Source organism: Felis catus, chromosome C2, assembly GCF_018350175.1.
Source record: "Felis catus isolate Fca126 chromosome C2, F.catus_Fca126_mat1.0, whole genome shotgun sequence".
Classification (NCBI taxonomy): Eukaryota; Metazoa; Chordata; class Mammalia; order Carnivora; family Felidae; genus Felis; species Felis catus.
In genome coordinates this window covers 6,040,800-6,061,378 of record NC_058376.1, presented here as the reverse complement: position 1 = coordinate 6,061,378, position 20,579 = coordinate 6,040,800, and the positions used below count along the sequence as shown (strand labels likewise).

General features: G+C 46.9%; 1 protein-coding gene and 1 long non-coding RNA gene across 9 annotated transcripts in view; both read left to right on the top strand.

Annotated features, from left to right (window-relative positions):
* Positions 1-289: 289 nt before the first annotated feature.
* On the top strand, positions 290-12,267 carry LOC109503301. Its single transcript, XR_002162201.3, has 3 exons — positions 290-969; positions 10,750-10,860; positions 11,180-12,267. It is a non-coding gene; the product is annotated as an uncharacterized LOC109503301 (long non-coding RNA).
* A 3,505-nt stretch (positions 12,268-15,772) lies between these two features.
* IGSF5 (immunoglobulin superfamily member 5) overlaps positions 15,773-20,579 on the top strand; it is a 74,041-nt gene continuing 69,234 nt past the window's right edge. For 5 of the 8 annotated variants that reach the window (XM_045036597.1, XR_006584780.1, XR_006584779.1 and 2 more), the window contains exons 1-2: positions 16,065-16,470; positions 20,066-20,143. In XM_045036597.1, coding sequence (XP_044892532.1) covers positions 20,086-20,143 — 58 coding nt within the window. In that variant the 5' untranslated portion in view covers positions 16,065-16,470; positions 20,066-20,085. Of the gene's footprint in view, positions 15,992-16,064; positions 16,471-20,065; positions 20,144-20,579 lie in introns of those variants that run through there. The other 3 variants (XM_006935853.5, XM_019839362.3, XM_019839363.3) reach the window with 3 other exon arrangements.

Here is a 20,579-nt window from a genome sequence, read left to right as displayed (position 1 = left end):
CTTAGTGGGTTAGGTGGAAAACACAGATGTGGTATATAAAATTACATTGAATGCTTTGTAAAAATTTAAATATTAAACTTAACATACACACATACACTCATAGACATACAAATGCACATACACACATTAAAAATCGGAAGGCTTTATAACAAACACTATAGTGAGTCTCTCTGGATGGCAAGGTTTTGGGTTCTGCTTTAATTATCTGTTATGTGTGCGCTCCCCACCCCCCACGCCACCGCCCTGAATTTTCCACATTTTCTACATTGACAACACATTCCTTTTGTAATGAAAACAATATTGAATTAAAAAACATTTTACCAAATTGTCAAACATTAAAATAGCTGATGGTATTGATTGCATCGGCCATTAACTTCTAGGGGCATTGTAAGTATCTTGGAGAGATTTTGCTAATCCAGGAAATTTTCAGACTTCTTGCAGTGTGCGTGTCTTTTGACCCAGCAAGTGCATAAAAAAAAATAGACTTTTATTTTTTAGAGCAGTTTGGGGATCACAGCAAAACTGAGCAGAAGCTACAGACAGTTCCCATATAAGCCTTGCTTCCACACACGTATAGTCTTCTCCATTGCCACATCCCCTGGCCAGAGTGCTACATTTGTTGCAATTGATGAATCTACATTGATACATCATGATCACACAGAGTGCGCACTTGACCTTACAGTTAACTCTTGGTGTTGTACATGACATAGATTTTGCCAAATGTATAGTGACGTGCACCCACCATCATAGGATCGTGCAGAGTATTTTCACTCTCCTAAAAATCCTCTCTTCTCTGCCTATTTATTCCCCCACTTCCCCGCCATTACTCATCTTCTTACTGTCGTCATCATAGCAACTGCATTTTTCAGAAGGGATCGTAAGGAATCATCAGGGGCAGACTCTCTGATCAGCTGAGACGGTGTTGATCACCATATGCATCGCGAAGCTGGACAGAGGGAATCGGCTTAGGTAAGTGACGCTACCATCCATTGACGGAATTATGCCTAGTCATTAAAAATAATGTATTTACTGACTGGGGACAGGGATTTGTAATATATTAAGTAAATAAAATTTGACTACTAAACAGTAGGTCCCATCTGAACATTTTTTAGCAGATACACACCATGCTGTTAACAGTGCTTGTCTTCATGGTGTGCTTAAAAGCAATCTATTTAAAATGTTTCTCCTGGGGCGCCTGGGTGGCGCAGTCGGTTAAGCGTCTGACTTCAGCCAGGTCACGATCTCGCGGTCCGGGAGTTCGAGCCCCGCGTCAGGCTCTGGGCTGATGGCTCAGAGCCTGGAGACTGTTTCCGATTCTGTGTCTCCCTCTCTCTCTGCCCCTCCCTCGTTCATGCTCGCTCTCTCTCTCTCTCTCTCTCTCTCTCTCTCCCAAAAAAATAAATAAACGTTGAAAAAAAAATAAAAAATAAAATAAAATGTTTCTCCTGGGGCGCCTGGGTGGCTCAGTCGGTTAATCCTCCGACTTCATCTCAGGTCATGATCTCACGGTTTGTGGGTTCAGGCTCCAAGTTGGGCTCTCTGCTGGTAGCTTTGAGCCTGGAGCCTGCTTCCGATTCTGTGTCTCCTCCCCTGCTTGTGCTCGCTCGCTCTCTCTCTCTCTCTCTCTCTCTCAAAAGTCAACAAATATATATTTAAAATAAAATGTTTCTCCTTTTGGATTACCTGCATTGTCTATTTTTTTTTATAGTGAATATGTATCACTTTTTAAGTAAGGAAAATAATAGAAGCCACTCATTAAAAATTTATAATGCTTATCCATGGATGATACTGAGATTATAGATGGTTTTTATTTTCTTCTTTATATTAGGTTGAGCTTAACATGAAATAGCTGTTTCTGTAAGAAAAAAAAAAACACAACACAGGTAAACATGTTCTAACCTACTGCTTTTAGTACTTTAAAAAAGTTCTGCACAGATCATGGCCCTTATCTGCTTAAAGTGCTCAAAGAACTCCTTCCTGTTCCTGGGATTTAAGACTGTGGCTCTCATACAAATTTGAAAGGAACAAGTGGGGCGCCTGGGTGGCTCAGTCGGTTGAGCAGCTGAGCGTCTGACTTCAGCTTGGGTCATGATCTCGTGGTTCAGTTGGTGAATTCAAGCCCCATATGCAGCTCGCTGCTGTCAGTGCAGAGTCTTCTGCAGAATCCTCTCTAGCTCTCTCTCTCTGTCCATCCCCCTCTCGCGTTTTTAAAATATACATCTGGGGCACCTGGGTGGCTCAGTTGGTTAAGTGTCCGACTTCCACTCGGGTCATGATCTCATGGTTCATGAGTTCAAGCCCCTCCCGTATTGGGCTCTGTGGTGACAGCTCAGAGCCTGGAGCCTGCTTCGGATTCTGAGTCTCTCTCTCTCTCCCCCTCCCCTGCTCATGCTCTGTCTCTCTTTCTCTCTCAAAAATCAATAAACATTTAAAAATTTTTTAAAAATGTTTAATTAAAAAACCTAAAATGAGGGGCGCCTGGGTGGCGCAGTCGGTTAAGCGTCCGACTTCAGCCAGGTCACGATCTCGCGGTCCGTGAGTTCGAGCCCCACGTCGGGCTCTGGGCTGATGGCTCAGAGCCTGGAGCCTGTTTCCGATTCTGTGTCTCCCTCTCTCTCTGCCCCTCCCCCGTTCATGCTCTGTCTCTCTCTGTCTCAAAAATAAATAAAACGTTAAAAAAAAAAACCTAAAATGAAAAATGTTTAATGTTTAATTTTTTTTTAATATGAAATTTATTGTCAAATTGGTTTCCATACAACACCCAGTGCTCATCCCAACAGGTGCCCTCCTCAATACCCATCCCCCACCCTCCCCTCTCTCCCGCCCTCCATCAACCCTCAGTTTGTTCGCAGTTTTTAAGAGTCTCTTATGGTTTGGCTCCCTCCTTCTCTAACTTTTTTTTTTCCTTCTCCTCCCCCATGGTCTTCTGTTAAGTTTCTCAGGATCCACATAAGAGTGAAAACCTATGGTATCTGTCTTTCTCTGTATGACTTATTTCACTTAGCATAACACTCTCCAGTTCCATCCACGTTGCTACAAAAGGCCACATTTCATTCTTTCTCATTGCCAAGTAGTACTCCATTGTGTATATAAACCACAATTTCTTTATCCATTAATCAGTTGATGGATATTTAGGCTCTTTCCATACTTTGGCTATTATTGAAAGTGCTGCTGTAAACATTGGGGTCCAAGTGCCCCTATGCATCAGCCCTCCTGTATCCCTTGGGTACATTCCTAGCAGTGCTATTGCTGGGTCATCAGGTAGATCTGTTTTCAATTTTTTGAGGAACCTCCACACTGTTTTCCAGAGTGGCTGCACCAATTTGCATTCCCACCAACAGTGCAAGAGGGTTCCCGTTTCTCCACATCCTCGCCAGCATCTATAGTCTCCTGATTTGTTCATTTTGGCCACTCTGACTGGCGTGAGGTGGTATCTGAGTGTGGTTTTGATTTGTATTTCCCTGATGAGGAGCGACGTTGAGCATCTTTTCATGTGCCTGTTGGCCATGTGGATGTCTTCTTTAGAGAAGTGTCTATTCATGTTTTCTGCCCATTTCTTCACTGGATTATCTGTTTTTCAGGTGTGGAGTTTTGTGAGCTCTTTATAGATTCTGGATACTAGCCCTTTGTCCAATATGTCATTTGCACATATCTTTTCCCATTCCGTTGGTTGCCTTTTAGTTTTGTTGATTGTTTCCTTTGCAGTGCAGAAGCTTTTTATCTTCGTGAGGTCCCAATAGTTCATTTTTGCTTTTAATTCCCTTGCCTTTGGGGATGTGTCAAGTAAGAAATTGCTGCAGCTGAGGTCAGAGAGGTTTTTCCCTGCTTTCTCCTCTAGGGTTTTGATGGTTTCCTGTCTCACATTCAGGTCCTTTATCCATTTTGAGTTTATTTTTGTGAATGGTGTGAGAAAGTGGTCTAGTTTCATCCTTCTGCATGTTGCTGTCCAGTTCTCCCAGCACCATTTGTTAAAGAGACTGTCTTTTTTCCATTGGATGTTCTTTCCTGCTTTGTCAAAGATTAGTTGGCCATACTTTTGTGGGTCCACTTCTGGAGTCTCTATTCTATTCCGTTGGTCTATGTGTCTGTTTTTATGCCAATACCATGCTGTCTTGATGAATACAGCCTTGTAGTAGAGACTAAAGTCTGGGATTGTGATACCTCCCGCTTTGGTTTTCTTCTTCAACTTGACTTTGGCTATTCGGGGTCTTTTGTGGTTCCATACAAATTTTAGGATTACTTGTTCTAGCTTCGAGAAGAATGCTGGTGCAATTTTGATTGGGATTGCATTGAATGTGTAGATAGCTTTGGGTAGTATTGAGATTTTAACAGTATTTATTGTTCCGATCCATGAGCAGGGAATGTTTTTCCATTTCTTTATATCTTCTTCAATTTCCTTCATACGCTTTCTATAGTTTTCAGCATACAGATCTTTTACATCTTTGGTTAGGTTTACTTCTAGGTATTTTATGATTCTTGGTGCAATTGTGAATGGGATCAGCTTCTTTATTTGTCTTTCTGTTGCTTCATTATTAGTGTATAAGAATGCAACTGATTTCTGTACATTGATTTTGTATCTTGCAACTTTGCTGAATTCATGTGTCAGTTCTAGCAGACTTTTGGTGGAGTCTATCGGGTTTTCCATGTATAATATCATGTCATCTGCAAAAAGTGAAAGCTTGTCTTCCTCTTTGCCAATTTTGATGCCTTTGATTTCCTTTTGTTGTCTGATTGCTGATGCTAGCACTTCCAACACTGTGTTAAACAACAGCGGTGAGAGTGGACATCCCTGTCGTGTTCCTGATCTCAGGGGAAAGCTCTCAGTTTTTCCCCATTGAGGGTGATATTAGCTGTGTACTTTTCATAAATGGCTTTTATGATGTTTAAGTATGTTCCTTCTATCCCGACTTTGTCGATGGTTTTTCTTAGGAAAGGATGCTGAATTTTGTCAAATGCTTTTTCTGTATTGATTGACAGAATCATATGGTTCTTATCTTTTCTTTTATTAATGTGATGTATCACACTGATCGATTTGCAAATATTGAACCAGCCCTGCAGCCCAGGAATGAATCCCACTTGATCATGATGAATAATTCTTTTTACATGCTGTTGAATTTGATTTGCTAGTATCTTGTTGAGAATTTTTGCATCCATATTCATCAGGGATATTGGCCTGTAGTTCTCTTTCTTTGCTGGGTCTCTGTGTGGTTTAGGAATCAAAGTAATGCTGGCTTCATAGAATGAGTCTGGAAGTTTTCCTTCCCTTTCTATTTTTTGGAAAAGGATAGGTATTATCTCTGCTTTAAATGTCTGGTAGACTTTCCCTGGGAAGCCATCTGGTCCTGGACTCTTATTTGTTGGGAGATTTTTGATAACTGATTCAATTTCTTCACTGGTTATGGGTCTGTTCAAGTTTTCTATTTCTTCCTGTTTGAGTTTTGGAAGTGTGTGGGTGCTTAGGAATTTGTCCATTTCTTCCAGGTTGTCCAGTTTGTTGGCATATAATTTTTCATAGTATTCCCTGATAATTGCTTGTATTTCTGAGGGATTGGTTGTAATAATTCCATTTTCATTCATGATGTTATCTATTTGGGCCATCTCCCTTTTCTTTTTGAGAAGCCTGGCTAGAGGTTTATCAATTTTGTTTATTTTTTCAAAAAACCAACTCTTGGTTTCATTGATCTGCTCTACAGTTTTTTTAGATTCTATATTGTTTATTTCTGCTCTGATCTTTATTATTTCTCTTCTCCTGCTGGGTTTGGGGTGTCTTTGCTGTTCTGCTTCTAGTTCCTTTAGGTGTGCCGTTAGATTTTGTATTTGGGATTTTTCTTGTTTCTGGAGATAGGCCTGGATGGCAACGTATTTTCCTCTCAGGACTGCCTTCACTGCATCCCAAAGCGTTTGGATTGTTGTATTTTCATTTTCATTTGTTTCCATATATTTTTAAATTTCTTCTCTAATTGCCTGGTTGACCCATTCATTCTTTAGTAGGGTGTTCTTTAACCTCCATGCTTTTGGAGGTTTTCCAGACTTTTTCTTGTGGTTGATTTCAAGCTTCATCGCATTGTGGTCTGAAAGTATGCATGGTATGATCTCAATTCTTGTATACTTATGAAGGGCTGTTTTGTGACCCAGTATGTGATCTATCTTGGAGAATGTTCCGTGAGCACTCGAGAAGAAAGTATATTCTGTTGCTTTTGGGATGCAGAGTTCTAAATATATCTGTCAAGTCCATCTGATCCAGTGTATCATTCAGGGCCCTTGTTTCTTTATTGATCCTGTGTCTAGATGATCTATCCAGTGTTGTAAGTGGAGTATTAAAGTTCCCTGCAATTACTACATTCTTATCAATAAGGTTGCTTATGTTTGTGATTAATTGTTTTATATATTTGGGGCCTCCCGTATTTGACGCATAGACATTTATAATTGTTAGTTCTTCCTGATGGATAGACCCTGTAATTATTATATAATGCCCTTCTTCATCTCTTGTTACAGTCTTTAATTTAAAGTCTAGTTTGTCTGATATAAGTGTGGCTACTCCAGCTCTCTTTTGACTTCCAGTAGCATGATAGTTTTCCATCCCTTCACTTCTTTTTTTTTAACGTTTATTTATTTTTGAGACAGGGAGAGACAGCATGAATGGGAGAGGGTCAGAGAAAGAGGGAGACACAGAACCTGAAACAGGCTCCAGGCTCTGAGCTGTCAGCACAGAGCCTGACGCGGGCTCGAACTCACGGACTGCGAGATCATGACCTGAGCTGAAGTCGGATGCTTAACTGACTGAGCCACCCAGGCGCCCCCATCCCGTCACTTTCAATCTGAAGGTGTCCTCAGGTCTAAAATGAGTCTCTTGTAGACAGCAAGTAGATGGGTTTTGTTTTTTTCTCCATTCTGATACCCTATGTCTTTTGGTTGGAGCATTTAGTCCATTTACATTCAGTGTTATTATTGAAAGATATGGGTTTAGAGTCATTGTGATGTCTGTAGGTTTCATGCTTGCAGTGATGTCTCTGGTACTTTGTCTCACAGGGTCCCCCTTAGGATATTATAAGGCTGGTTTAGTGGTGATGAATTCCTTTAGTTTTGTTTGGTAAAACCTTTATCTTTCCTTCTATTCTGAATGACAGACTTGCTGGATAAAGGATTCTTGGCTGCATATTTTTTCTGTTCATCACATTGAAGATTTCCTGCCATTCCTTTCTGGCCTGCCAAGTTTCAGTAGATAGGTCTGTCACTAGTCTTATCAGTCTTCCTTTATATGTTAGAGCGCATTTATCCCTAGCTGCTTTCAGAATTTTCTCTTTATCCTTGTATTTTGCCAGTTTCACTATGATATGTTGTGCAGAAGATTGATTCAAGTTACGTCTGAAGGGAGTTCTCTGTGCCTCTTGGATTTCAATGCCCCTTTCCTTCCCCAGATCAGGGAAGTTCTCAGCTATGATTTGTTCAAGTACACCTTCAGCCTCTTTCTCTCTTCCTCTTCTGGAATTCCTATTATACGGATATTGTTGCGTTTGATTGAATCACGTAGTTCTCTAATTCTCCCCTCATATTCCTGGATTTTTTAATCTCTCTTTTTCTCAGCTTCCTCTTTTTCCATAATTTTATCTTCTAATTCGCCTATTCTCTCCTCTGCCTCTTCAATCCGAGCTGTGGTCGTCTCCATTTTATTTTGCAGCTCATTGATAGCATTTTTTAGCTCCTCCTGGCTGTTCCTTATTCCCTTGATCTTTGTAGTAATAGATTCTCTGCTGTCCTTTATACTGTTTTCAAGCCCAGCAATTAATTTTATGACTATTATTCTAAATTCACTTTCTGTTATGTTGTTTAAATCGTTTTTGATCAGTTCGTTAGCTGTCGTTATTTCCTGGAGGTTTTTTTGAGGGGAATTCTTCCGTTTCGTCATTTTGGATAGTCTCTGGAGTGGTGCGGAACTGCAGGGCACTTCCCCTGTGCCATTGGGAGTAACCTGTGTTGGTGGGCGGGGTAACAGTCAGACCCAATGTCTGCCCCCAGCCCACCACTGGGACCACAGTCAGACTGGTGTGTACCTTATCTTCCCCTCTCCCAGGGGCAGGACTCACTGTGGAGTGGTGTGACCCCTGTCCGGGCTACTTGCACACTGCCAGGCTTGTGGTGCTGCTCCGATGGGATCTGGTGTATTAGCCAGGGTGGATCTGCAAGGTGCACAGAGGTGGGAGGGGCAGGCTCAGATCACTTTGCTGATGGTGGTCCCTTGCGTGAGGGGCCCTGCAGCACCGAGAGGGAGGCCGACCCATTAGAGGGATGGATCCACAGAAGCACAGCATTGGGTGTTTGCACGGTGCAAGCAAGTTCGGTGAACTGGTTCCCTTTGGGGTTTTGGCTGGGGGATGGGAGAGGGAGATGGCGCTGGACAGAGCCTTTATTCCCCGCGGAGCTGAGTTCTGTCTCTCGGGGCTCAACACCTCTCCCTCCTGGTGTCCTCTCGCCCTCCCACTCTCTAGTAGAGCTGCTGACTTTTAACATTCCAGGTGTTAAGTCCCACTGGCTGTCAGAACACACTCCGTCCGGCCCCTCTGCTTTTGCAAGCCAGACTTGGGGGCTCCGCCTTGCCGTGCAGGCTGCCCCTCCACTGCCCCGTCTCCCTCCCGCCAGTCCGTGTAGCAGGCACCGCCTCTCCGCCCTTCCTACCCTCTTCCGTGGGCCTCTTGTCTATGCTTGGCTCCAGAGAGTCCATTCTGCTAGTCTTCTGGTGGTTTTGTGGGTTATTTAGGCAGGTGTGGGTGGAATCTAAGTGATCAGCAGGATGAGGTGAGCTCAGCGTCCTCCTATGCCGCCATATTCTCCACTCTCTCTCTCTCTCTTTAATGTTTAATTAAAAATTTTTTTTAAATGAAAGGAGCACGTGTCTGAGATTTTATTTAACTCACTAAATAATGAGGGAACCAGCAAGATGTTACAACAGGTTCAATGGAGAACTCAAAGAACACACATACGTATGCTATTACGAATGTTGAAAACTCTAAAAAATAGATACGAAACTGGTCATTATCTGAAACACGAAAATCAGGTGCTTCTTCACCAAAGTTCACTTGTGTATCTGTGTGCTAGGATAAGTATTACTATAGGTTTCTTACAACTTTGCATTAGTTGGTTCTCTAGGAATAGACGCAGTAAGGTGTGTGGTGTGGTTCCCGCTGGATGCTGGTCTGTGTAAGCACACCCTGAACGCCCCTGTAAACCACTGGCTTCAGAATACACAGATCCCGTCTTCCTGCTGGAGCCCCAACAAGCAGGAAATGTGGAAACCTGCTGTTCCGTGCTCGAGGTCAAGGGCTCAGGGGGTGACCAACCTGGAGCATCTCAATTGTGACCAAGAGTATCTGGATGGCAGGCTTTGATGTCCTTGGAACCCTGGCCCAGTAAGGAGGGCGAAGGCTGCAGGTAGTAAGGGGGCTACTTGCTAGATCATAAAAACAGCAGGTGCTTTATCTAGTTGGCCACTCCTGTGCTCCCTGTATGTAAGTTCCCCCAATAAGCCGATGTGTTCTTATTTTATTTTATCTTATTTTATTTTATTTTATTTTATTTTATTTTATTTTATTTATTTTATTATTTTTTATTTTCTTTTCTTTCTTAAAAATTTTTTTATAGAATTAAAAAAAAAACATTTTATTTATTTTTGAGACAGAGACAGAGTGTGAGCGGTGGAGGGGCAGAGAGAGAAGGAGACACAGAATCTGAAGCAGGCTCCAGGCTCTGAGCTGTCAGCACAGAGCCTGACACAGGGCTTAAACGCATGAACTGTGAGATCATGACCTGAGCTAAAGTCGGATGCTCAACCGACTGAGCCACCCCGGTGCCCCTAAAAATTATTTTTTGAATCCAAGTTAGTTAACATATAGTGTAACAATGATTTCAGGAATAGAATTTAGTGACTTGTCACTTACATATGACACCCAGTGCTCATCCCAACAAGGCATCCCCTTAATGCCCATCCCCCATTTAGCCCATCCCCCCCCCCCACCTCCCCTCCAGCAGCCCTCAGTTTGTTCTCTGTATTGAAGAGTCTCTTATGGTTTGCCTCCCTCTTGGTTTTTATCTTATTTTTGCTTCCTTTCCTTTATGTTTTTTAAAAAATTTTTGATATTTATTTTTAAGAGAGAGAGAGGGGGAGAGAGAGCAGAGGAGGGGCAGATACAGAGAGAAACACAGGTTCCGAAGCAGGCTCCAGGCTTGAGCTGTCAGCACAGAGCCTGATGTGGGGCTTGGACTTGTGAATGGTGAGATCATGACCTGAGCTGAAGTCGGACACTCAACTGACTGAGCCACCCAGGCTCCCTCCCTTCCTTTATGTTAATCTGTTTTGTATCTTAAATTCCACATATTAGTGAAATCATATGATATTTGTCTTTCTCTGACTAATTTTGCTTAGCATAATACCCTCTAGTTCTATCCATGTTGTTGCAAATGGCAAGATTTCCTTCTTTTTGATTGCTGAGTAATACTCCATTGTGTGTGTGTGTGTGTGTGTGTGTGTGTGTGTGTGTGTACCACATCTTCTTTATCCATTCATCCATCAATGTACATTTGGGCTCTTTTCATACTTTGGTTATTGTTGATAGTGCTGCTATAAACATTGGGGTGCATGTGCCCCTTCAAATCAACACTCCTGTATTTTTTGGATAAATACTTAGTAGTGCAATTGCTGGGTCGTAGGGTAGTTCTGTTTCTAATTTCTTAAGGAATCTCCATATTGTTTTCCAGAGTCCAGTAAGCCTATATCTTGACTGCTGTCTCTGGGTCAATTCTCCGATGGTGAGACCACCACCCACCCTTGGCTTAGGGTCTGCTGGGGTGCTGCTGCACAACATATATGTACGTATGTATTATATATGTATGTATGTTTTATGAGAAACTGACTCATGCAGTTTTGGAGGCTGAGGAAGTCCTAGGGGAGCAGGTACTGTGCTCCTGTGCAAGTCTGAAGCCCTTAATCCGAAGGCCTGAGGACCAGGAACACCAATATCTGGGGGAAGGAGAAGGTGTGTGTTCCAGCTAATAAGCAGAGAGAAATTTTGCCCTTCCTCACCCCTTGTTCTCTCCAGGCCCTCAGTGGATTAGTCGAGGCCCACCCATATTGGGGAGGGGTTTCTGCTTTCCTCAGTCTCCTAATTCAAATGCTAACATCTTACAGAGACATCTTCAGGGACACACTCCACACGATAACGTCTAACCAGCTATCTGGGCTTCCCATGGCCCGGTCAAGTTGACACATCAAATGAACCGTCACACACTTAGAGTTTTTAAGAGCTCAAAGACAGCTCAGGTCCTGTTACGTCAGGTGACCCCATGTAGAGAGCAAGATGGAGTCACTCATGTCAAGCAGCGACTTGTGTCAAAGCAGTGATGTAAGCATCCAAGGGCATTGTAGCTATGACCAGGTGTCCCTGAAACCAGCACTGGCTGGAGACACCCCGGAACTGATAACCGGCAGGAGCAGGGGAGGCCTGCAGGGGCTGAAGGCTGATGACATCCCTTTAAAAAGGGAGGGTTTTTGCAGCAAACTGTCAGACTCCTCGGACGTGACCCCTCTGTGTCTGACCACCTCAGAAAGGCAGCTGCGGCCAAAGACTCTGCCCGGTTCATCTCCAACAGGAACAGAGACCTTCCCCTGCTTGGACATAATAAACAGTGAGCTCCGAGCGCCGACCCAGACCCGACGGAGGCCTTATCTCAACCGCATGCCCACAGGCTGACTTTGCGTTGGGTTCGTTAACTTCTTACGCCCTGTTCTACCTAACTTGCTGTGTAACTTGTCTCGTGCTTTGCTTTGGGTGACGTGTAAGAAGCCAAATTAAAAGTGTAGTGCAATGGGGGCGCCTGGGGGGCTCAGATGGGTAAGCATCTGACTTCGGCTGTGGTCATGATCTTGCAGTTCGTGGGTTCGAGCCCCGCTTTTGGCTCTGTGCTGACAGATCGGAGCCTGGATCCTGCTTCGATTCTGTGTCTCCCCCTCTCTCTGCCCCTCCCCTGCTCATGCTCTGTCTCTCTCAAAAATAATGCATAAACGCAACATATTTTTTTTAAGTGTAGTGTAATGTCACTGAGTTTGGAATCCTGAATCTGCTTCATAACTATGTTAACCTTGCCTTATGACTGAATAAAGCCAACAATGGGAAAGACACCTCACGTGCCTTCATGGTGGGCTCATGAAACCCCACAACCTTCTTTGCTCATTTAAAAGGTTTTCACCGGGGCGCCTGGGTGGCGCAGTCCCTTAAGCGTCCGACCTCAGCCAGGTCACGATCTCGGGGTCCGTGAGTTCGAGCCCCGCGTCAGGCTCTGGGCTGATGGCTCAGAGAGCCTGGAGCCTGTTTCCGATTCTGTGTCTCCCTCTCTCTCTGCCCCTCCCCCGTTCATGGTCTGTCTCTCTCTGTCCCAAAAATAAATAAACATTGAAAAATAAATAAATAAAAGGTTTTCACCACTTTTCCTGACATTCCTTTACAATTTTTTAAAATGTTTATTTATTTATTTTGAGAGAGAGGGAAAGGGAGAGAGAGTGGATGTGAGTGGGGGAGGGGCAGAGAGAGAGAGGGAGACAGAGAATCCCAAGCAGGCTCCACCCACGGGGCTCAATCCCACGAACTGCAGATCATGACCTGAGCTGAAAGCAAGAATCTGATGCACAACCAACTGAGCAGCCAGGCGCCCCCTGACATTCCTTTTTATATGTGAGGACAAAACCCCAAATCTTGACTGTACCCTTTAGTCTGGACCTTGCCTCTTCTCTGGGCTAATGGAAGACCCCTGCCCCCCCTGCCAGCCCTACCCCAACTCCCACCCCTTTGCATTCAAGCCGGGCTAGGCTCTCCAACTTCCTCAGGCTTTTGGGGCCTCCCACCACCCACCCTGACTCAAGGCACACCCTTCATCTGTGCCCCCCCACCGCATGGTCCTTCCTGAACTCCACCTTCCTACCCAGTGTGGTCCTAACATGCCCACCCCACACCTGAGCTCAAACGCCTTTCCTCACGGAAACCCCATCCCAACCCCTGCACCTTCAACAAAGCTTTTTTGGGGGTCTTTACCACAATTTGAATTTTAGTGTGAGTATGTTTCAGGTAGATTTGAACTTTGTGATTTTAAAATAGCATAGGCTAGGGGCGCCTGGGTGGCTCAGTTGGTTGGGCGTCGGATTTCGGCTCAGGTCATGATCCCGCACTTCGTGGGTTCCAGCCCTGCAGGGTCTGTGCTGATGGCTCAGAGCCCGGAGCCTGCTTCAGATTCTGTGTCTCCCTCTCTCTCTGTCCCTCCCCTGCTTACACTCTGTCTCTCTGTCTCCTAAAAATAAATAAACATTAAAAAAATTTAAAATAGCATAGGCTAAAAATATTAGTACATCTGTCTTTATGCTCAAACTTTGAAATAATGAAAACCTCCCAAAGTCCCCCCCCAAAAAAAAAAAAGTCCCTCGAGACCACACAGTCTCAGAGTTGCATTTCCAGTGATTTGGATACAGGGTTTCCAGGCTGGGTAGCTGGTAGACAGAAGTGCCCAGGCCCAGGTCTGCAGCGCTGGCCCCTGCATCTGTGGGGGCACCTCCGAGGTGGTTACTGTTGTTACGTATGCACGACATATGGCACTTGTAGGGGATCAGAATATAGCACCCCAGAATGGGCCAGGTTGTCATAAGAATTATCATAAGCTGAAGATAACTGAGAAACAGCAGACCCCAAACTTTGCCTCCTCCTGCGGGTATCAGGGAGGGCAAACACCATCTTCGTCACTGGGGGCTCTTCTCAGAATGGTTACAACAAACCTGACCCGATACAACCCTTACGTTCCTTTTAGTCTCCCCACTGTCTTCACCTGCCCACAGTTTGCCACACTTAAAAGCCTGGACTTCTTTTCCTTTGCCCTGTCACTTCTCTTCAAGTTTATTGTCTTGTTAAGACTCCTTTGAGTACTCAGCACAGAGTTTCCCCTACCTGTATGCATTAATAAACTCTTGATATCTTGCTGTTCTCTTGTTTTGTCTTGTCAATCTGTCTTTTGTCAGTTTAATTTTCAGGCCCTACCCACCAAACCAAGGAGGGTATAGGAACAAATCTTTCTCCTCCCCTCCACTCTCATTGTTATCATAACTCAAAATTTCTAGAAGCTCTAACAATAGTCTCCAGTAGTTATGCTGAGGCTGAGCTGTGCTCTGAAGGTCAGTGCTTGGGACTCCTGGTGCTGACTGATATTCTTCTTCTTCTTTTTTTTTTTTTTTTACATTTATTCATTTTTGAGAGACAGAGAGAGAGCACAAGCAGGGGAGGGGAAGAGAGAGAGGGAGACACAGAATCTGAAGCAGGCTCCAGGCTCTGAGCTGTCAGCACTGAGCCCGGGTGCTGACTGATATTCTAAATGACTCCGTGCTGAAGCTGAGAAAATGAGGAAAAGTGTATCAGGGATAAAAATCAGCTACACTGGCCTTGGGTGTTCATTTCAGTGGCTCATTGTTTGGGAATTATTTGAGTTTTGAATTATGCTTGGCCTTCGGGGACATAGCTCATAAATAAGATGCCACAACCTTGTGTATATTTGAGAGATTATTTGACTCACATGTTGTTAACTCCTGGAATCTGTTTCGCTCACCGTTTTTTCTGACCAGCACAGGGCCTTGTAGGGGAGGAGGAAAACAAACCTTTTTTTTGCCCTCTCAGGTACAATGCCTGGGACCTGTGAAGCCAGGTTAGCAGGATAAAGGTGTAATCTGCATGCATATAGGAACCAAGTGGTTGGAATGAATACTTATATATACCTGATTTAGAAGGGGAGAGTAAAGGGGCGGGGGGGGGGAGAAAGGCTTCTTATGGGAAAAACAAATAGTGTTTTTTTGGAAGGACAAATAGATTTTCAGTAGAAGAGACAAGAGAGAAGGTTTGTGATAATGTTTATCTATACAGGTGATGAGTGGTCTTTTGACGTTATTCTCATTCAGAGTCGGAAAGTCCCCCTGAAGGGATCTCCAGTAGGCTTCATTAGTGGACCCACCCTATAAAGGAATTTATGGCAGCCGTATTCCCCAGTAGTTAATGCTTTTAGTCAGAAAAGGGAATCTCTAAGAAGGCTTTTTTTTTTTAATCTCTTAAATCTCAACTATTTTCAGCCTAAAATAAATCTATGCCAAACTGGCATCTTTTGGGGGTGGTGTATTCTGATCCTGTTCCACTGGGGAGAACCGTTTCCCCCTATTTATTTGTTTCAGGGTCTCACGCTAAGTGCGTGATCCACACCCTCTGTTGGTGTCTATTCTGTTCAGACGCCCTTGGCTCTGAGTCCCCTGACAAGATTAAAATGCAGTGGGTGAGGGGCACCTGGGTGGCTCAGTCGGTTAAGCCACTGACTTTGGCTCTGGTCACAATCTCACGGTTTGTGGGTTCGTGCCCCATGTCGGGCTCTGTGCTGACAGCTCGGAGCCTGGAGCCTGCTTGGGATTCTGGGTCCCCATCTCTCTTCCTAACCAACCCCCCCCCCCGCCCCGCCCCGCCCCTGCTTGCGCTCTCTCTGTCTCAAAAATAAATAAACCTTAAAAAAAAATTAAAACACAGTGGGGGAGACTAGGCAGGTGCTGAGAGAGAACGGCATGAAAGCAAACAGTTCCACGTGGTGCTGCCGTGTGGTGGGTGCCAGGTGGTGGTCTCTTCCAGAATTTTCCACGGGCTCTAAGAAGCCAAGTTCCTTTGTTCAGGCTGAGTGCTGGCTGGGTGTGGGCGTGGGAGGGCCAAAGAAACCTCTTAGCAGTTTTCCTACAAATGCTCCTCGGGAAAGTTCGGCCACATTCCAGAAGGTTTCACCCTCAGGACTACTTTCCTTTCACCGAAGAGTCTTCTTGTGGGTGTGGAGGTTCTTGGCCGGAGAAGGAACCTGCTCGGCCAGCCCCAGGCCCGTGCTGACGCCAGAGATCAACAAGGTTGTCCAGGCCGGCGTCCTCGGGCAGGAAGGGCCCCCAGCCTGGGTAAGAGGACCTTCAGCCCCCAAGGGCTTGGCTCTGTGGGACTGAGAGAGACAGAGAGAGAGAGAGAGAGAGAGAGAGAGAGAGAGAGAGAGGCCCAGAAGAGGAGCAAGGGCAGAGGGCCGAGGGGAAGGAGTGGTGGCCCTGGAGGCCATGACCTTCTCAGGCCCCGCTGGGCGGCCTGGCTTGCTGTTTGGGGCTGGCTAATGATTAGCAGGGAAAATGTCACTCTGGGGCATGCACACCTTCCGGGAGCGAGGGGCCAGTGGCAGGCAGGGGCCACCTCTGTGTTTACAGCCCGGCCTGTGACGTGACAGGGCCATTTCAAGAGGAACTTCCTGCTAACCGGCAACCCGGGTGGAGATTCTCGGCGGCCACACAGGTTTGTTCCTGCGTTTGCGTGGAGGGAGGACGGAGGCCCAGATGCCTCTGGGATCAGAGAACCTTCTGTGACGCCGGAAGAGGAGAACTTCCTGCCCGAGGTGAGCCAGCTCCAGCCAGTGGTGGGCGTCTGTCCAGCGGGTCCACAGGCACCTGTCTCGGGCCGAGGGGCGGGTCGCTTTCCCCGGGAAAGTGTCCCAGGACCAAACACACACTCTTTGTTTCCCAACTTCCACCCAGTTAAACATTAAGAAAGCAGGCTGTTCGGGGAGTTCAGGAATTCAAGATGACTTCTGATGGAGCGAGAGCCTCTGTCATAGCACGCCGCTGTCTGGGGGCGGCGAGAGCTGAGAGCCAGCTGGGATTTGGGGGGGGGTCGGGATTCCAGGGCTGGAAAGTCACCGTGGCCCCATGGGTCATTCCCCGCACTTGTAAATGCCGTTTCTCCTCCTGTGGGAAGGAGAGCCTCCCGGAAGTCTCCGGAAGCCCTCACGGGGGCCTCATTCCTGCAGGCAGGACAGCCCCTTCGGATGTAGGGGTGCTGGACGTGGGCTTGTCCGAGTGCAGCCTTTATGTATATTTAGGCACAGACGTTTGCAGCGAGCCCCTTGCGTGGATTTTGCTGTGACGGATTCTCACTCACCCTGACCAGCACCCAGCTTTCTTTTTGGGTCTTGGCTTCATGCTGCTGCCTGTAGCAAGAAGTGTGGCAGGCACCTTGGCAAAGCTCTTTCCAGGGACCCAGAAACGAGGGCTTGCGTGTGGGGGTAACTGAGTGAGATAATGAAATGTGGCAGTTTCCTTTCCTGAGATCAGTGCGGTGGCCCCTCACACACCTTCCGTGTGGTTTTTGCCTTGTCGGGGCAGTAAGGGAGTGGTTGGAGGTTAACTCCTGTTTAGTACAAATAAAAAAACCTTTTTTTAATGTTTATTTTTGAGAGAGAGACAGTGAGAGTGGGGGAGAGGCAGAGAGAGAGGGGGAGACACAGAATCGGAAACAGGCTCCAGGCTTGAGCTGTCAGCACTGAGCCCAACGTGGGGCTCGAACCCGTGAGCCGTGAGATCATGACCTGAGCCGAAGTCGGCTGCTTCATGGCCTGAGCCCCCCAGGCGCACCAGTACAGTTTTTTTTTTTTTTTTTAAAGTTATTTAGTTTGAGAGAGAGAGAAAGCGCAAGTAGGGGAGGAACAGAGAGAGAGGGACAGAGAGAGAATCCCAAGCAGGCTCAGCTCTGTCAGTGCAGAGCCCCACATGGGCTGGAACCCATGAACCTGTGAGATCATGGTCGGAACTGAAGTCAGTTGCTCCACAGACTGAGCCACCCGGGTGTCCTGTGTTTAGTACAATTTAACAAGACTTAAGACTTTAAGAAGACTTTGCAGGTTTTCAACGAGAAGTAGGTACTTCAAGTCTTCCATGACAAAATGAATGGGAAATGAAATCTCCGGGGTCTGTCCAACTATCCCACAGAGATGTTAACTTGCAAATTACCTGGCAATAGGTCCTCATTTAATTAAAGCGAAGGGACAGCTTGTTTCTGCACACATCCTTCAAATACCAGCCCAGCACAAATCCACTTCTGCAGCAACCCTGCCCCGGGGCTCCCTGGACCTCACTGGGCGCTCCTGCCTTGCCCGTCCCGGGGATTCTGCTGGGCTCTGGGGAAACAGAGTCACCGCTCTTACAGAGAAGAAGCCAGAACGGCGTGTGAGGGACGGAGGCCGAACAGAGGCTTTAGAAAACACAGCACTCAGACTCGGCCTGACTCAGCACGGCTATCGGTATTTCCTAATGGACCTTAAACTTCGGCTGCAATTTCAATAAACACTGGGTCCAAGCTTGGCATTTATGGCCTTCGGTGAGATGCGTAATCTTCTCTACAAGGGCTCAGTGTCTCCCGCATCCTCAGCTGGGGTGTAGCCTTCTAGACGACCGGTCTAGCCACCGACTTGTCAGAGCAGTGTGCATCGAAACTTGCAAATTAGTAAATGATTTATTGGCACTTCATAATTGGGGACCTGGAGTCCGTCTGGGAGGGCTGGGGTTTCAATCCGGCCTGGGTAGGGCTGCTGCACAGCTTGTCCCCCGGGCCTATTTGTGGAGCTCTGTGGGGTGTGTTTTAGACCCCACGGGGGCCGGGGTCCCCACAGCGGCACAGACTTTGAACCTTGCGCTGTGCCGTGCAGGCAAGTGGTTATGGTTTAGCACGCATGCTGAGTTTTGCTTTCCCAACACATCAGAGAAACAGAGGGGTGGAAACCCGCGTTCCTTCTCTTGAGCCCCGAATAGCCAGGATCACTGCTTCAGCGTGAAATGGGTTCCGCAGACGTGAGGTGTGGTGGTTACTTGTGCCTGTTTCACTTCCTGTGTTTGTGCTTTTGTGTTGCTGTGGGGTCGGCCTCTTTCGGCTGTAGGAGAGGAAAGGGGACGGGAGCCCTGGACAGGTGTCAGCCCATTACAAAATCCCACAGCCGTGGGGAGGGGGGGGGTCTCTGATGAAACCTGGTGCCCCACATTTCAGAGGGAGGGTCCCCCCCCCGCCCCCCCTCCCTAGTTGATGGGGCTGTGATGTCTGTGTGAACGCCAAAGCCAAAGTGAAAACCATCCCCTGGTTAGGGAGCGGTGCTCCACACGGTGGTGGTGTTGAAGACTGTGAAAGAAAGAGACCTTTTGCTGAGGCCAAGGGGCCATTGTTTTTGCGGGCAGTTCCCCACACGTTCAGTGGGTGATTTACCTTGCATGCTCCAGTGGGACCACACGTTGCTGGTGACTGTGTTGCATGGGCCTACCACAGGGAAGAAGGAAAAAGTAAAAATAAAAAGAGAACACGTAGGGATGGAGGCGTGAGCAAGAGGTTTATCCAAGAACAAAGGCATTGGAAGGAAGGGCCAAGAGGTGCACACGACAGCTTCCCCATGAGCTGCCTAGGGCTCAGTCTACCCTGACCTCTCCTAGCTCCGACCCCTCCCCCTCTCCCTCACCCTTGACTCCACCCCAACGCCAGTGCCTCTCAAACATGCCAGGCATGGTCCCACCCCGGGGCCTTTGCACCTGCTGCCCCTGTGCCTGGAAAGCTCCTTTGCAGGTATCCACGTGGCTGTCACCTCACCTCCTTCACTGTTCACGAAGCACCTTCTCGGGAGACTTTCTGTGACTTGCATGTTTGTAATTACAGCCGGCCACCCCATGCACGCACACGACCCCTTGCAGACGTCCCCCTGTTCTCTCTCTATACATGCCTTTTGGCACCTTCTAATAAGCTTATGTTCTATTCCGCCTGTTTTCCCTTTTGGTAACGTGAACTTGTTACGGGGAGGATTTTTTTTTTCCCCTCAGTGATTAAAACATCATGATTGAAATGAAAAGCAGCAAGCCCTCACCCCTACATCCTGGTGAGTCAGTCAGCAGTAAGGCTATACCGTCTGCCTTCCATAAGTTATACCTGGACTGGGGAGCAAGATCGTTTAATGCAGGGATTCTCCCACTTGAGCCTGGGCCAGAATTGCTTCACTGTTTCATCGTTTGGACAGATTTGTGTGCTCGCCCCTGGAGCTTCTGATCCAGCAGGTTTGGGGTGAGGCTGGTGCCACCGACCGTCCCTCCGCGGACACCCATGAGCCGGTAGGGGCTCCGCGTACTCGGGATGCCAAACGCTCGTCAGTGACAGATGGTTACCTGGCTGCTTTGTTTCCCCAGGGTGAAGAAGACGCGTGGTGATGGAGGGCAGGTGGAAAGGCATCTCGACCGTGCTGGTCATCCTGGCTGGGCTGGCAGGTAGGGGTCTCCTGAGCTTGGTGGAATGTTCCTGGGCATCCGCTGGAAGCGGGCAGGAGGGAACCCGGAGGAAGCTTCCTGGATACGTGGCTGCCAGCAGCTTCTTCCTTGGGCCTTTCTCACTGCTTCCTCTTTCCACAGAAGGGTCTCTTTCCTTGGGTGCACTTCCTGCTCTCTTGACTGAATTTCCTACCGGTCCTTCCACTGGGTCGTCTCTGCTGTGAGCGTTTGCCCTTCCATTCCTCCCTGTAAGTCATTGTCCTGTGCTCTGCCTGCTTTTCTCTTCTTCCATTTCTATCTGGCCTTCAAGGAAGGCCCAATTCAGACATCACCTCCTCCCTGAAGCCCTCCTGACCTTGCCGTTTTCTGGGTAATAATCCCAGCTCCCATTTACTGACAGGGGAAGGGCCCACCGCTGTTTCTCCCATCAGCTTCT